The following is a 17088-nucleotide window of genomic DNA, read 5'->3' on the forward strand; positions in this document are numbered from 1 at the left end:
TTACGTGGTCGACAGCACCCCGAGCATCGATGGCTGGTAACATTGAGTTTTGGCTGCAGGAGCATACACCTTCATCCCTGATACACTGATACACAAAGTAGACAGGTGGGTAGGTGTATTGAAGGATGGTCAGGATCTGAACAATTACCGCATCTTCTAAAGGAGATACCTGATAACCTCAAACCCACGCACGTCAACAAATCAACGACTCTGCGAGCTACAGGTCTATTGGCCAATAGAGAAGGGCTACATCGTTGGGCCTCCGTCGGGTATGCGACCGGGATCAATGAGAACACATCATTCGTTCGTCGGTGCGCAGCTCAAGAAGCAAGTGCAGATCTCAGCATCGCACAGACGAGACCGGCACGATGGGAGACTAGAGTCTCGTAATGACGAAGCCCTGAGAGAAAACTTTGGAAGCCCGTCCTGCATCAGTTCAAGCTTGAGAGACAGATTTGGGCAAGCTTGTATCTCTCCTCTCGTTAGCAGATGTTGCGCACATCGCGAGTGTTTAGGTCGAGAGGACATAAAGATGGAAACCAGTCGCATCTACAGCGAGGATGTATGGAGAGTTGTATTGAAGACAAATTCCAATCGCTCTGCCCTCTCAGGATCAAGCCAGGGCCACGTCAACGAGGTTGATTGCTTTCTGGTGAGCGGCCTGAAGCCGTTTTCCCCAGAAGCTATCTACCTCAGTGATGCAATCTCCCGCAGGTTGAGATCGATTGCGTTGGCAACGGATAATTCATTAAATGTCAGCAAGTACGCACGATTTTCAATACCATTTGCCCGGCTGAACAAACTTCGTCAGAAGAAGTAGGCGATCGTCAGGCTGGATCGTGATCATTGATGAGCCCGAAACGTCAATGGCAAACTGGCCTTCATAGAGACCCAGAATACTGTCGTCAACAATAAATCACCCCAAAGATCGCCACACGTATCAACGGCCCGTTATCTCACGAGATCGATATCAAACCGACCCCCGAAAGGCCGAAAACCCCGAAAGCTTAGAAAGCCACCTTTGCCGGCATGCAAACCCCTTCAAGTCCGGTCACCCGACGAAGAACCACCACTGTTCATTCATCTGATTCCCCACGGATCGATCGCCAGGGGCACCGGCCGTTCAAGAAGGTGACATATTCATGATGCACACACCACCGACGATGATCTCAACGGCCTTTTTGGGGTCCAGAACTTCATCCAACGGGCCAACCCACCAAAGCGTGGGATTCGATGCTCTCACTCCCCTCTGGGTCTCATGGGTCTCCCTTTGCAGGAAATTGGGTCTGCCGCGAGTCGATCGACACCGTCTTGTCTACACGGACGGCATGGAGCCTCGAAACACGCCTACCTCCACAAAAAAGTGAGCCTGCCTAACCTGCCTGGGGTCTCTCTATCTCTTTGGGAAAAGGGTCTCTCGAGGTCCCGATTTTTGGATGCGGAGGTGGAGTTCAGGCACTTGGGTTTTTTGAAGCGAAGCAGCGGTGGCCGTTGATTGTCAGCAACGACAAAGACACCGCTCTGTGATCTGTTCTCCACGAAGCCGCGTTTTCGCCCACTTGACACCGGTGCACACAAATGGAGCATCCCTTTTCCGTCTCCGCGCATTCGCATTGCAGATGAGTTCTTCACGGATACAGTCCATCAAAAATCCACTTGGTTCACAGATCCATTGGCTGATCTGGGGATCTCGCCCCGGCGCCGGCCGCTGTGGAGAGAAGTTTGCTTCGCCAAACATTGATACTTGACTCGAACGTCTCAAGAACGTGCCTCGTATCTCTGATCTGATTGACGATGGCGCCGCCTGTGTTGATGCCCGTTCGGCGCACTTCGGAATGGGTAGCCTCTCTACTGGCTCAGTCGGTGCTCGGTGGAAAAGGTCGCGTCCGCTACCGCAATGCACTGCCATTTGGCTGGATCCAGCCGCTTCCGTTGGGTCTCTGAGTGATCGACAGCGAGAAACGCCGGCTCCCCAAACAACCACCAGTGCCACGGACACGAGGACGCAGACGATCAGTAGCCACAGAAACTGAGATGCAGGTGGAAGCAGCCAGCTCATCAACACCTTCGGAATTGCATGTGCAATTCTCATCCAATTGTCGCTCTGGAGTCATATCCCGGACGACCTTTCTCCGGTACGCTGGCCGCACGCCGTCGAGCCTGCGGAAGCCGTTGACCGCCAGCCGCACGCATCAATCGCCAAGGGACAGCATTGTGCCGCGTACCCGACGCCGACGGCCGTCCTTCGTGCCGGTGGTGTTGCCCTCCGCTATGCGGGATTACGAAAGCCAAGTTGCCGCCGAGAGGTCGGTGGCAGAGGAAAAGGAGAGGCGCCATCGGCGCGGCCAATCCATCATGTCGCCGCCGGAGTACTTCCTTCACCAAGGGAAGTAAGTTCCTTACTTAGTTGGTCTTAGAGCTGAGGTGAGAATGGATAAGCTAAGCTGCCAAACCGAGCTCGCATCACGGTGTAACCGTCGATCAGAGTAGCTAGCAGCTGGGAGACGGTCGACCTCGGTTCGGCACAGAACTGTTTCGTGTTCAAGACCAAATGGCCGAGTGAGTTTGTGTGTTCGACCACTTTGTCAATATGTGTGTGCGTGTGTGCTCGTGCTGGCCGTGACTTGATCAACAAGTCAGGAGCGTGACCCTCCTTCAGTTTGTTAGTCGGAGAAAACCGGCCCCACTTGAAATAGCGGCACGGCCTACACCGGACGGTCCATGGGCCTCTCTTGTTCGTCCTCGTGCATGGGAAACCCCATGGAGAAACTGTATCTGTATGTTGCCCAAAAGGGGGCGAACGATTGCAACATTTGACACACCTTTTCCTAGCTGCCCACGGGGTAGTAACGGGGTGCCTCTGGAGCAATTTAAGGGGAACCTGGTGGTAAGCAGTCAGCGGGAAGGATAGCCTTCCATCGGGGGAATGGTGTCGGGAGTGAGGCCTCCAACACAAGTGTGCAAAACATATGAGCGATTTGCAGCTTGTAGTGTCGCTGCCGGATAATGTACCGCTGCCCGAACAAGAGGCATTTACGTTATCGGGCCGTCCTAAGCGGCGACTGCGAGTGTTATTTCCATTCAAGCACACAAGTTCGAAGGCAGCATCGCATGAAATCGTAGCAAAACAGGCAGCTGATGTCCTCTCGGCGAGGTGGGCTAGGAGTCCTCCAGCGTTCTGGACCTGTCAACAAGTCGATGACAGTGGCGAAATCTGCACCTCAAGTCCGCCTTGGAGTGCTTCTTAGATGAGTCTCGCATCGCAACTGACAGTGCCAGCGACAAAATCCAGCATCGAGAGGGGATGGTGGTGAAATTGTCCTGGGCAATGATAAGAAAATGCATGTGCCAAACCAACAGACATGGAGCATCCACCTTGACCGCGGCAAACGCGTATCCCATACCAGTCCCAGCTCGGAGGTCGCTTGACCAGCGAGGCTTCTCCTAGTCAGGTCCTCATATGAAATCCACCATCCATAACGACGCTCTGTTGATCCATCACCATCTTGAGGAACATCTGGGGTTACCCACTAGCGGTTGTCACCGACTCAAGCAGATGCTTTGACCACCGTTTATCATGTGGGATAGACGCGATTGAATGAGGAAGGGTAAGCGTAACAACGGCCGACACATTCAACAGAGGCAGTATCTCCTGAACATCTCTCATGGACGTGATCATCGATACCTGATGCTCGGAGATTGTGGCAGCCGTGAGGCAGATTAGCCGCGAGTAAACAAATCGGTCTTTGAAACCGGAACGCAAGCTCGTGAGTTGTTGCGGTGAACGATGTCAGGCTTCAGACGGGACCGGCATACCGCTCCGCAGCTTTCAGACTCACGATAGCTTAATGCGCTGTTTGTTGCCAATGACGTGCTACCTGGACGAAGGCTGTTTGGTCATATCGTGAGGCCCCATCTGCCGTAGCCGAATTGCGTCGAGGAATGACGGGTCCATTCGGTTTCTGACAAACTTCGTGATCCAAGTGCTAACGGGCCTGCCAGGGTCTCTTGAGTAAAGTCACACCCAAGGGTTTCACAGCGTAAGTACTGCGACACGAGTGGAGGCTGAGGGTGAATGAAGAGACCCTTGGTGCCTAGGATTTCCCTGCGCAGCGAGGTTGATGCCATGTCGGCGAATCAAAATGCTCCGCTGCTGTCTTTGTGGGAAGGGTTCGTGGGGCCTGACATGGGATTGGGGTGTGGGTGCATGAAAATGACGCATGCCAAGAAATCAGTGAAGTTGAACTCTGCATCGTGCTGAGTCCGCTCGGGTCCCCGTCTTGAGTTCTAGCCATTCAGAAAGCGTGGAGACATCTGCGGACGTCGTTTTCTCGTGGAGTAATCTGCTGGAAACCGCAGTGCGGCGGAGTCAGGGACAGCGTTCGATTGGCCGGTCATGAACGAAGCTCTTCTGGGTGAGATTGTGAGATTGCTGGGATATGTCCTCTTTGCCGCTGGGCGCCGGTTTGCTCAAGTTAATTGGCTCAGGGTGAAGGCGCCTGAAGCGCTCAATTATGGACTGTCGAGCACTATCGGACCAGTACCTTGAACTACCCAATCTGGCTGTGGGCGAGTGTTGCCAATGCCAATATGATCGAGAGACCTTATCTTTTCGAGGAACACGATCTCGGGACCAACTGTCGTGGGCCATCACACACGGGATCGTGCTTCTCGCGGGGCTCACGGGTGTCGTGGTTGACGGCCGGCAAACGTTAGTAGGGGGCATCGGACGGCGTGTCATGAGCTCAGTGTCGGTAGGCTGCTTTCTGGAAGCATCTCGACGTCATTCCGTCGCTCGAGACTCGCTCTGCATTGTTGCAGTAACGTCTCTTGACTGGACCGGGGTTGGTAGCACAGGCGCCGTGCAGTGCAGAGTGCAATGCAGGACGCGGTGCAAAACGCATGTTCTTGTTTTCAGACGGACAAGGTTAAGCGTGATATGGCACAGGATGGCTGGTGAAGCTACTGCGGTCTAGAGGCTCTAGTTGAGGTGATGACCCTGAGGGTTGATCGGCGCGGGGACTGCCTGTCGTGGTCATGACGGTGGCGATCGGGAGCGATGTCATCGGCGGCCAGCGGGCGGGAATAGCCAGGGCCCGGCGCAACCTCTGACAAGAGTCCGAACTCTCTGACCTCTTACTGATGGTGTCGCTGCTTGGGATGGTTGGGGATTTGGTGATTGGCGGACCAGACCCCGAGGAGAGAGGAGCCCGAGCCACGGGTTGCGATGACGACGATGCGGGATCCTAAACTTCGTGTGTTGTGTTTGTTTGTGCCTCACTTGGTGGTCCCATCACTGTAGGTATGATGCGAAGGGAACATCAGTGAGGTTGCGGGGTGACAGCCGTCGTGCATCGGCATCGAGGCAGCGTACATGTCGCAGCGAAAGGCTCGAGCGTCGCGGTGGTGAGAAGAACGGAAGGCAGAAGAATCAGGTATTTCGTCTGAGGTTGGTCCAGAACATGGTGGAAAGAAAGCGTTGTAGACAAGGTTCAAGGCCCAAGCTGGGGAAGAGTTCAAGGCAACGAAGGTCGATCTGGGGTGGTGTCGCGGATGGTGGTGATAGTGGTAGTGAAAAGGCTTAAGAAAGCCAATCGCGGGCATCTGCAATGCATAGACAGGCCAGAGCCTCCTTGCGAGAAATGAGCAGGCGGCCAGTAGGAGGGCAGCCACAGTCAGCCCGAGAGGGAGGGAAGGCAGCCTCACCATGTGCCAAGGACAAACGAACGAAGCCTTGAAGCCTTGCGGGTAGCATCAACGGTGGTGAAACTCGGTCAGCCTGGTGTTAGATTGTTGGGGGATGGTGTCGTGTCACCACGGCGCCGGTTAAGGTGGTGTTCTGACCGTGGCTACTCCCGTCTGAGGGGGAAAGCATGTTTGACGACGGCGCTGACTGTTCCAATTGCATGCTGGGGTAAGACGATGGCTGGAAGCGCAGTGGACGGGAGAGATAAGGCGTGCTCTGGTCAGACTCGGATGAAGCGTACAAGACGCCTCGCCCGTGTCACTGGAGAATTGAAGGATGAGGGCTGTCAGTTCCACTGGTGATGCGTTTGACAGCGGCGCTTTCCAGGTCCCGCCGGTGGAAGTCGCGGGTGGGCATTTCCTTCCTCATCGGGCAGCCTTTGTCCCAGTCAAAGTCGGCGGGCGCGAGCGGAGACGTGGACGGGAATTTCGGGCCTTGAGACTGGAAACTGCGCCTGGAAGGTGGACACCTCGCACCGCACCGCAAACGGAAGCTTCGGGTGCGCCGTGAGACTGCGAGTCCCACCTGCCTTGCCTTCCTTCCCACTGCTTGAAGTTCCTCAGGCAGCAAGGACATGGGCGTGACATTACGGGCCACCGTCTCGCGGGCACTTGCTCACGATAAACGTCGATTATTCGTCGATTTGTATCTCCACTCCACCAAATGGATGGCAGGTACAACTCATATCCACGACCCGACGACACTGGAATGGTCGAGAAACATACGTTGGACCCGGACCCCACCGAGAACACAGCGTTGGGTCCGGTGGAGGTATCCTTCTGCCCTGCTCGACGTGGAGAAGTACAAGTTCTAGCACTTTCGAGAGGTCTCGCTCATCGCCAGGTACCTCATCCTCCGAAAAGCATGGGAGCATCGTGAACTGGAATTCTGGCTTCAAGGCCCGCCGACGGAGCCAGACGCAATCGCCATCGTATCGGTGACACAACGGAAACCAGGGTCAACACCAAATGCACAATCTTGTGGCAGAATGGGAGTGGCCGCAAATACCCATCATCCTTTCGCCATTTATTCTCTTCCAACCGCGCTGGGCACCCTGACCTGCAAGCCCAACCACTCATCGCCGCAGTAATACCGCCAGATCGAGGCTCATCTCGGGCTCAGCAAGGACGAAATCTCTTTGTCTGGTTGTTGGTGGTCTTTGCTTGGTCATGAACTTGCAGCAAACTGCACCCTTCCTGCAGGTGTTCGTCGGCGAACAGTGCCCCAATCAGCAACCGGAGGCTCTCCACTATTGAACTACGCAGTACACTATCAGTCTATCACACTATGTACCTCGCTCACGACATCCACGTCCTCTCGTCAATCTACAGACTTTGCCCCCTTCGTCCTTCCCCGTCTGTCCAGGTTGAACGCAGTGGCGGTGACATTCCACAAGTCGTCTTATCAACACCCGTCAACCACCAGTCCAATGAGCCACAACCCACCACCCACAATCCACCAAACAACCTACCTAACCTGCGGTCGAATCTGCAGCGCATCCACTCGTGCGGCCATGTCGGTACGGATACGCTACGGATACGTGCTCTACAACTGTCCTGGTGTGCCTAGTCACCATCTCTCCGAATCTCCGCTGCATCATGCCCGTCTCGTCACCGTCGGCGTCAATAAAGCGAGCAGCTGCGGGGCCTCCTCGCCTGGGCGCCGCGACAGCAAACACCAAAGTGGCGCCATCTCGTCCCCTCCACGAATCAAACCGAAGCGTTTGTGGCGCCCATCCCTGACGGAGCGCTCCTGCGAGCCGACGAACAACCGCCGCCGTAATCACCCCAATCCTCAGATAACCTCCTTCGCGGGAATCCGTCCCGTTTCATGGCTGAAATCAGAGTTACAACCACCCATCGACATTGACCAGGGGGGGGGCTGGGCGCGGGGCAAGGCTCAAGCAAGGCAACGCCGAGCAGAATGAGGGGCAGTCTGCCAAAATCAACCGAAGAAGGGGCCTTTCACCATTCGCAACGCCCATCACTCCATGATCCATGGCACGCTCTTGTTCATGTTGATTTGTCCGCAGCCCATCTTCAATGCTTGCCCATCCAGCCCGGCGGCCAGGACAGCCGAGCCACCCCCGCTCACGTTCCGATTAATGGTATACAGACTGCATTTAGCGATTCTCTGACAAGTTTGCGCTTGATTGACGGACGTGGCATCGCATGGTTTCTGGACCAATTTTGTTGCTCGGGTTGCAGGCCGGCCCTTTCGAAAATTACCGCAAGGAGCGTTCAAAGGACGCGATCGTCATTTAACGTTGCGTCCTCCAAATACACTCTGCCAATGCCTCCTTGGCCTCAAATCTTCACCATGGTATCTCGGCGCCTTCGGCGCTCCGTCCGACCATTCATCGTGAGGCGGGCGCAGGGAGATTCAGGAACAGGCCACGGAAGCACCAGTCCCTGACCCCCAATAGTGCGACTTATCGGTAACAGACTGCTGATCCACGATTGCGATTGATTTTCATCCCGATCCGATGCCACGATAACGCACAAAAATCCCTCTACCTCGGCCAGTCGCCAGCCATGGCCTTCCCCCTTCATGAGCCAACGTTGATATTGCTCGACACACTGGCCGCCCGCTTTGGACAAGTCCACGCGAGAGACTTGAGGTGGTGCTGGCACTCATGCTTTGCCATCAGGCACTGATCATTATTGCGGCCCAGGCCACCACATGTTCCATGTTGCACTCATTTCAGGGTCCTCGTGGTTCCAGACCGGACGGAACCGGCATCGCTTTCATCCACCCATACGCCCGCCCACCCATCAACACCCGGACCACGGGCCCTCGGGAGGGGCAGTAGAGGGGCTGAGGTACTCGGAGCGGGCGTACGGTATATCCTTTCAGTGAAGGATATAGCCATCCCGCAGACAGGCCAGGCAGGTCAAGCAAGCAACGCAGGCGTTCAATCACGGTGATGATCAAGCCAGCGTCAGTGTCTCAGCTGGTCTATTTTGAAGTGATAGTGCGGATATGCTAAGGCCTTGGGCGTTCTGGCATATGCTCCTTGTTGGAGTCATAAGCGATGTGCCACACCACCACTCTCTCACACACACACTTCAGGCACACCAGCTGCTAAAGCGCTCACCACATGCCATGCTTGTGATTCTTCACGGGTGACCCTTTTCAGCTTGCCTCGCCTCGCTAGGTTGCCATTCCTGTTACTCTCTCTCTGCGCCGGTGGAGCCATTATTTTCTGACGGGCATGAAGATGGAAGTGATCCCACCATCCAGACTGATGGGCACGAGGAAAAGAGAGGCAAGGACCGAACATCAGAAGCAGACATGTTGCAGCATCAACACGGAAAGCTTGTGATGTCCTTTCCAGCCGTTTGCCAGTACTCAAAATGCGACCACTAAATCTGGTCCAACGAGAGTACGAAGGGGCGCCTACCAATACCCACGGCGACCCTACGAAAGGCAGCACGTCGTCGGTTCCCCTTGTGCCTTATCCACATCCCCATTCATCCACATCCATCCCATCCCGAACCAACGGAGGAACTGCACCCCTCTTCATTGTGTGTGTTTCCCGGCTGACACCCCCCTCCCCTCAGTGGAGATGGCTGGCTGTACGGGTAAAAGTACCGGTACAAACCTGTTCAGAGGACACGGCAAGGCTCTTTGACGAAATGCTGCATGCTCGTTGGCCCTACTGCTCAGCTAAGGGCCGCAGTCGAGAGCTAATTCGACGCCGGTCCGTTTCAATGAAGCGGAGACTGGCGGGCAGGGTGACGGGATGAAGGGGAAAAAGCGCGCTGTCTATTCGCGCTAAAGGCAGGAAATAATGGGGATGATGGCATGGCTGGGGGCGCTGCGGCGTTATGTCATTGCCCTGAGCCATCCCGTCCTTGGTCTGTCCTTGATACGCAGCAGTGAGGGAGGTGTCTGCCTCAGGAGTCAGGGAGTCAGGAGCCAAGGAGCCGGGGTGGTCCCCTCTCTTCCTTCAGTCTCACGCCCTCCGATCCCTCCTTCTGCCCGTTACGTATTCGTACACTGACGTTTACGTAGTGGTCATGGATACGTACTGTCACTGCGACGTATCGCATGGGTCCCCCCCTCCTTTGCATCCACTCCCCTCATGCTTTCCATTTTGAGCCGATGCCCCCACTGTAAATGAGCCTTTCACACGTCAAGGCCATCCCATGCCGCCTTCTTTTAGGCACTCGCACTTGATTACATCGTGGGCGTCCTTCTGTGAAGGCGAAGTCTCCCGAAATATAAGTTTACCTGATTCCCCCGACCCTTCTAATTCATTTCTGAGCATTCCATCAAACCACTATCCAACCTCATTCGATCTCACATCGATCTCATCCAAACACCACAAACTCTTCACACCTATACAAGATTCCTAGGGCGGATTATCTGTACCAACATCTTTATTTCCCCAATACCACATTATACACACATCCAACATGTCGTCAACAACACAAACCAAGAAGGCCGTCCACTTCGGTGCCGGCAACATCGGCCGTGGATTCGTCGCCTGCTTCCTCCACAACTCCGGCTACGAGGTCGTCTTTGCCGATGTCGCCGATGCTCTCATTAACAAGCTGAATGAGACTCCCTCATATCGTGTGATTGAGGTTGGCGCTGAGGGCACTAACGAGAACGTCATCACAAACTACCGCGCCATCAACTCAAAAACACATGAGGCTGATTTGGTCGAGGAGATCGCCACCGCGGACGTTGTCACCTGCTCTGTCGGCCCGAACATCCTGAAGTTCATCGCCCCTGTAATCGCTAAGGGTATTGATAAGCGACCCAGCAACCTGGCTCCCATTGCTGTCATTGCTTGCGAAAACGCCATTGGTGCTACCGACACCCTTGCCCAGCATATTAAGGATCCCAGAAACACCGCCCCCCACCGTCTGGAGGACTATCACGAGCGTGCTCGCTTCGCCAACTCTGCCATTGACCGTATCGTCCCTGCTCAGGACCCTGACGCCGGCTTGGACGTCACCCTCGAGAAATTCTACGAGTGGGTTGTTGAGCGCACTCCCTTCGAGCAGATTCCCAGCATCGAGGGCATCAACTGGGTCGATGAGCTCGCCCCCTTCATCGAGCGCAAGCTCTACACCGTCAACACCGGTCATGCCACTGCTGCTTACCACGGTTACAACCGTAGCAAGCGTACTGTCTACGACGCCCTCCAGGACAAGGCCATCATGGCCGAGGTTCGCAAGGCTCTCGAGGAGACTAGCAACCTGATTATCAGCAAGCACGGCATTAACGAGGAGGCCCAGCGCGAATACGCTGCCAAGATCATTCGCCGCATCGGCAACCCTCACCTCGAGGATGCTGTCGAGCGTGTTGGCCGTGCCCCGCTCCGCAAGCTTAGCCGCAAGGAGCGTTTTGTCGGCCCTGCTGCTGAGCTCGCCGAGAAGGGACAGGACTGCTCCGCCCTCCTCCGTGCTGCGGAGATGGCTTTCCGCTTCCAGGAGGTTGAGGGAGATGATGAGAGCAAGGAGCTTGCTCAGATCATGTCTGAGAACGGTCCCGAGGATGTTGTCACCAAGATTTGCGGCATCCAGGCTAGCGAGAAGATTCACCCCATGCTTGTTGAGGTTGTTCGCAGGGTCCAGGCTGACAGTGAGGAGTGACTACAAGGTCCTCACCTTTGAGCAATTTTATGATTAACGGCATCGGGAAATTTTTGGAGTTTAGCATATCATGGGAATGGCGCGGCGTTTGGTATACAGGGACACAGAGCCCTTTGGGCGCATCAGTTTTGTTAGTTACTACAACTCATTAGGTTGGTGGCCGAGTCATTAGCACTTGGCATGTTCAATACCAAGTTGAATTACAACACCTCAAAGTATTTTCCCTATTTGTGACAATAGTCTCTCACGGTTGTAAGATTTGATCTTGGTTGTCAATTCAGAGGTATTATTTTCTACAGATATAAGTGTCCCTAGCCAGATGTTCCGCAGTGTAGAAATGTGTGCAAATGAATAGTACTGGTAGTGTGTGAGTGAAGTTATCGTGAGATGACACAAACGGACATCGCGCCCCAAGACAGAAAAAGATCAGCTGTACTAGGTAAGTGCCCAGCGACAGGTGTTGGCAGTGGCACGGCCATTGAACCCTGTGGGGGTAGTGTGGCTGATGCTCACTCGTCCAAAGATGCTGTGGCTGGTGCTGTCTCTTTTGGTGCGGAACAGAGCGTGGCTTGATCGTGATTGCCTTAGGCAAAAGCCACATGTAGTCAGGCACCAATCAGCTCCTGAACTCGCGGTAGGGACACATCTGTTGAAGCTCGAAATACCGACCTGGCCAAAATTGCGACTGCCATAGCTCTGGAAGCCATCAATTCCCACGACACACCTTCCTGCGGCTTCCCAATCCACCTCCGCGACCGGCTTCCAGCAGCATACTCTAATACACCAACTGCTTACTCAATTTCCACGAAACGCGACACATGAGCCTATCGTGAGAGTCGTCATCAGCGCCGCATATCCCACCCCACTTCGCCTTTCGAGGACAGCATCACCTTTCCCTTCCTCCCTTGCTGGTATCTGTATAGGTGTTCACGATGAAGGTCGACGTCAAGGTACGCCTCATCTCCATCTAACCCCTAGAACTTTCTCCGTCGTACGGGAATGGCAGCTCCTTGGCAGCGTTCGCGATAGCTCCACAGCTGTCGCCAGTCTGTCATCTCCTGAATAGCTCCAAAACTGACCTCGGCCTCCAGCGTCAATTGTTCGCCCGCAGCGAGCGGGTGAAGGGCATTGACTTCCACCCTCAGGAGCCATGGATTCTCACGACACTTTACAGCGGCCATGTTTACATCTGGTCCTACGAGACCCAGCAGATCGTCAAGACCTTCGAGCTCACCGACGTCCCTGTGCGAGCCGGCCGATTCGTCGCAAGAAAGAACTGGATCGTCTGCGGATCCGATGACTTCCAGATCCGCGTATACAACTACAATACCTCAGAGAAGATTACCTCCTTCGAGGCTCACCCCGATTACATCAGAGCCATCGCCGTCCACCCGACACAACCCTTCGTCCTGACCGCCTCCGATGACATGACGATCAAGCTCTGGGACTGGGAGAAGGGCTGGAAGTGCGTGCAGGTCTTCGAGGGCCACGGCCACTATGTGATGGGCCTGGCCATCAACCCCAAGGATACCAACACCTTCGCGTCCGCCTCCCTGGACCGCACCGTCAAGATCTGGAGCCTCGGCTCTGCGACCCCCAACTTCACCCTCGAGGCCCACGAGGCCAAGGGCGTCAACCACGTCGACTACTACCCTCACTCCGACAAGCCTTACCTCCTGACAACGTCCGACGACCGTACCGTCAAGGTCTGGGACTACACCACCAAGTCTCTGATCGCCACCCTCGAGGGCCATACGAATAACGTCTCATTCGCGTGCTACCACCCCGAACTGCCAGTTATCATTTCCGGATCCGAGGATGGCACCATTAGGATATGGCACGCCAACACCTACCGTTTCGAGCAATCTCTGAACTACGGCCTGGAGCGCGCATGGTGTGTCTCCTACCAGAAGGGCAAGCAGGGCGTCGCTGTTGGTTTCGATGATGGTGCGGTCGTCGTCAAGCTTGGTCGCGAGGAGCCTGCCGTCTCCATGGACGCCTCAGGAAAGCTCATCTGGGCCCGCCACAACGAGGTCGTTTCGGCCATCATCAAGGGCGGAGGTAGGTTATGGCCATTCTTGGTCTTTGCAATAGTCGCTAACAAGCCTAGATGCCTCTATCAAGGATAACGAGCCCATCTCCCTCCCCGTCAAGGAAATGGGCACTTGCGAAGTCTACCCCTCGACTCTCCTCCACAACCCCAACGGACGATTTGTTGCTGTCTGCGGTGACGGCGAGTACATCATCTACACAGCCCTGGCATGGCGCAACAAGGCTTTCGGTTCTGCATTGGACTTCGTCTGGGCGGCCAAGGAGAACACCAACGACTTCGCCATCCGCGAGTCGGCGACGAGCGTCAAGGTTTACAAGAACTTTGTTGAGAAGTCGGGCGGCCTCGATGTTGGCTTCCAGGCCGACGGCCTCACCGGCGGTGTTCTGCTCGGTGTCAAGGGCCAGGGTGGTATCTCGTTCTTCGACTGGCAAACCGGCGGCCTTGTGAGAAGAATCGAGGTTGAGCCGAGAGAGGTATGTTGGATATGGTTTACGTGTTGCGGACGAATGCTAATAGGCACAGGTGTACTGGTCCGACAGCGGTGAGCTTGTTGCTCTCGCATGCGAAGACACCTTCTATGTCCTCCGCTTTTCGCGTGAGGCCTACGTCGAGGGCGTTCAGTCCGGCGAAGCCGATGAGGATGGCGTCGAGGCCGCCTTCGAGGTCATTACCGATATCAACGAGAGGTAGGACGCTCGCTCAACTGGCAATGATCCACACTGACTTGGTAACAGCGTCCGCACCGGAGAGTGGGTTGGCGACTGCTTCCTCTACACCAACAGCACCAACCGTTTGAACTACCTCGTTGGTGACCAGACCTACACCGTCTCTCACTTTGACCAGTCCATGTACATCCTGGGCTACATTCAGCGCGACTCAAGGATCTACCTTGCTGACAAGGATGTTGCCGTTACCTCATTTGCCCTGTCCCTACCCGTCCTCGAGTACCAGACTCTGGTCCTCCGTGACGATATGGAGACAGCACAGGAGCTTCTGCCAACAATTCCCGCGGATCAGCTTAACAAGATTGCGCGCTTCTTGGAGGGCCAGGGCCACAAGGAGCTGGCACTGGAGGTCGCGACCGACCCCGAGCACAAGTTCGAGCTTGCCCTTGGTCTGGGCCAGCTTGACACCGCTCTTGAGCTCGCCAGGGAAGCTGACGTCGAGCACAAGTGGAAGACAGTCGGTGATGCCGCTCTTGCAGGGTGGCAGGTCGCCGTCGCACAAGAGTGCTTTACTCATGCCAAGGATCTTGGATCCCTCCTCCTGCTCTACTCCTCTACTTCCGACCGCAGTGGTCTTTCAAAACTGGCTGAGCAGGCCCAGGAGGCTGGTGCTCACAACGTTGCCTTCAGCTGCCAATGGCTGCTTGGTGATGTCGCTGGCTGTGTGGAGATCCTCACCAAGACCGGCCGTTTAGCCGAGGCTGTCCTGTTCTCGCAAACATACAAGCCCAGTTTGACGGCAGAGGTTGTCAAGGAGTGGAAGGAGAGCCTCGACAAGGGCAAGAAGGGTCGCGTGTCTAAGATGATTGGCGCACCGGTAGAGGACGAGGAGCTTTTCCCTGAGTGGGATGAGTGGTTGAGGCTCGAGAAGGAGGGCGGCATTGCCGCCGAGGTGACTGAGGTCAAGGCGGTCAACGGCACCGAGTCACCCGCAGAAGCCGAGGAGGAGGCTGAGGAGGCCGGGGAGGAAGCGGAAGAAGAAGAGGAGGCTGAAGAGGACGACGAGTAGGAAAATTTGTGCTCGGTTGTCTCGAATGAAATTTGATTATAGTAGGGTAAGGGGAACGCAAAAGGCCTAGATGTCGAAGTGTCTGGTCCTGCCTCGACGGGCGTTGACGGTAATGATCATGCCTTGCAAATAAATGGAAGCTGTTTTATGCACCATGTCATCTCCTGTCACACTGTTGGCATGAAAAAGTTGTACATGTATATACGTTGATTGCTATTCGTTCTTGATTCTGAAGATGTGAGACACCTTACAAGGTCAACCGCCCAACGCCGTGTCATTGATTGTACATGTGGCATACTCTAGTAAGTAAGACAAACCTCCCCCGCCGACGCCGTCTTCAAAGCCCAACTCTCAACTCGGTCAAGACCCCAGATGATGGTGAACAGGTGCCTCGCAAACTCGTCCACGTCGGCGGCAGCAGCGTTGCGAAACAAGCCCTCGGAATGGAACGACGGAACGAAGAAGGTTCCATCGCAGCATGTCCCGCCAACACCACCAGTCTGAGTCTCTTCCCGCGTCAACCGCTCGTACGCGTCTTTGTTCTCCGCGGCCAGCTCTCTGCAGAGAGACGCCCATCGCGGGGCGGACGGGGCGTCCCAGAGGCCTGCGCGTGCGGTGAAGAGAGCTCCGCCGAGACACTCTGACCAGCTTCCTTTGAGGGTGGCGTAGACGCCGACGGTGCACGTCACGATGAGCCACGTGCGGCGGACGGATTCGGAGAGGACCCAGAGGTTGTAGGTTGAGAGGTCCGAGTCGTAGGTGTCGTCTTCGTCCCGGGGATTGTTTCGCTGGGCGGACATGTCGTTGCAGTATTTCGAGACGGGGACAAGGTTCTCCGAGAGGGCGTTGGCATCGAGGGAGGCCGAATCCCAGAGCTGTCTGCACCAGAGGGACAGGGTCGGGAGGTGGACCTCGGCGGCGGCGCGTTGGCTTATGGAGCCGTCGAAGAGGCGGAGGACGGTGTAGACGAAGAGGGCCTGGACTCTTGCGAGATGGTCGCGTGTTTCTAGCAGCGGGACGGGAAGGGATGTATCGTCCGTGACGGGCTGGGATGCCATCATGGCTGTTACCCTCTCGTCGAGGATCCGATGAACGAAGGCTTCGTTTTGGGGTGTCTTGTGGTGGTACATGGACGCGGAACTGAAGGCGTCTTGGAGGCATGAGGGGAAGTAGTTGCCTTCTGCGTACATGCTACGATGGATGAAGGGGTTGTGGCCGTGCAGGACCCAGCGGTGGACCCAAGCCTGGAGGCCGCGGGTGAAGTTTGTCAGGACCGAGGTCGGGTAGATGTTTCGTGGGGGCGTTGGCAAGTGGTCGATGCGCCATGTCGAAGGGGCGAGGAACCATTTGCTCTGGGCGATGTCTCGTGCGACTGAATCTCTGTCTGTGTCCGGGGTTTCGGTGTTGGTGGCCTGTTGCGGCAGAGGGGCAGATGCCTGTGGGTTGACAGATGCGACGGCGGGTTGCGCGCTGTTCACGTCGGAAGGGAGGCTGCCGAAGTCGATCCACGGGTTGTTTCCCAATCCGATGGACAGAGGACCGGCGTCAAGAGAAAAGAGGTTTGGTGTTGCTACCGCCGGTGCAGATGGAGCGGCTGCCTCTGAGAGCCCGACGGTCTTGTGAGGCAGGGGACGTCGGCGCTTGGCGACGGGATAGTGACAGTCAACGTCCCGATCGTCGCATCGGGTACACGATGGAAGCCCCTTATCGCAGCGGCGCTTGGATTCGGTGCAGGCTATGCATGCTTTTTGCTTGGAAATGCGCGCCATCGCGCGATGCAATAGAGAAGGATCTCGGGCGGCGCGGATGAAAGCAGAGCCCCGACTGGTATCCGACGAGAAGTGCTCTTGCACGATTGTTTACTCTAGCGGGGTCGTCATTAACACGGAATAACGTTACTGATGATTGAGAAGCGGGATGGAGGACAAATGTGGCTGCTGCAGCAG

General features: G+C 55.7%; 3 protein-coding genes across 3 annotated transcripts; 2 read left to right on the forward strand and 1 right to left on the reverse strand.

Moving 5' to 3' along the window:
• Nucleotides 1–10167: 10167 nt before the first annotated feature.
• On the forward strand, nucleotides 10168–11355 carry CGCA056_v007700 (Mannitol-1-phosphate 5-dehydrogenase; the record flags this gene model as incomplete). The annotated part of the gene is made up of 1 exon (XM_037322948.1): nucleotides 10168–11355. One exon carries the CDS (start codon nucleotides 10168–10170, stop codon nucleotides 11353–11355), a length of 1188 nt encoding a protein of 395 aa, XP_037178385.1.
• Nucleotides 11356–12287: 932 nt separating this feature from the next.
• Copb2 (Coatomer subunit beta') lies at nucleotides 12288–15142 on the forward strand (the record flags this gene model as incomplete). The annotated part of the gene is made up of 5 exons (XM_037322949.1): nucleotides 12288–12305; nucleotides 12447–13416; nucleotides 13466–13881; nucleotides 13931–14094; nucleotides 14143–15142. The coding sequence occupies 5 exons, from the start codon at nucleotides 12288–12290 to the stop codon at nucleotides 15140–15142; spliced, it is 2568 nt and encodes an 855-aa protein (XP_037178384.1).
• A 299-nt stretch (nucleotides 15143–15441) lies between these two features.
• Nucleotides 15442–16911, reverse strand: gsfR2-4 (Transcription factor gsfR2; the record flags this gene model as incomplete). Its single annotated transcript, XM_037322950.1, has 1 exon — nucleotides 15442–16911. The coding sequence occupies one exon, from the start codon at nucleotides 16909–16911 to the stop codon at nucleotides 15442–15444; it is 1470 nt and encodes a 489-aa protein (XP_037178387.1).
• Nucleotides 16912–17088: the final 177 nt, after the last annotated feature.

Source organism: Colletotrichum aenigma (genome assembly GCF_013390185.1).
Source record: "Colletotrichum aenigma strain Cg56 chromosome Unknown KSG_Cg56_contig05, whole genome shotgun sequence".
Lineage (NCBI taxonomy): Eukaryota > Fungi > Ascomycota > Sordariomycetes > Glomerellales > Glomerellaceae > Colletotrichum > Colletotrichum aenigma.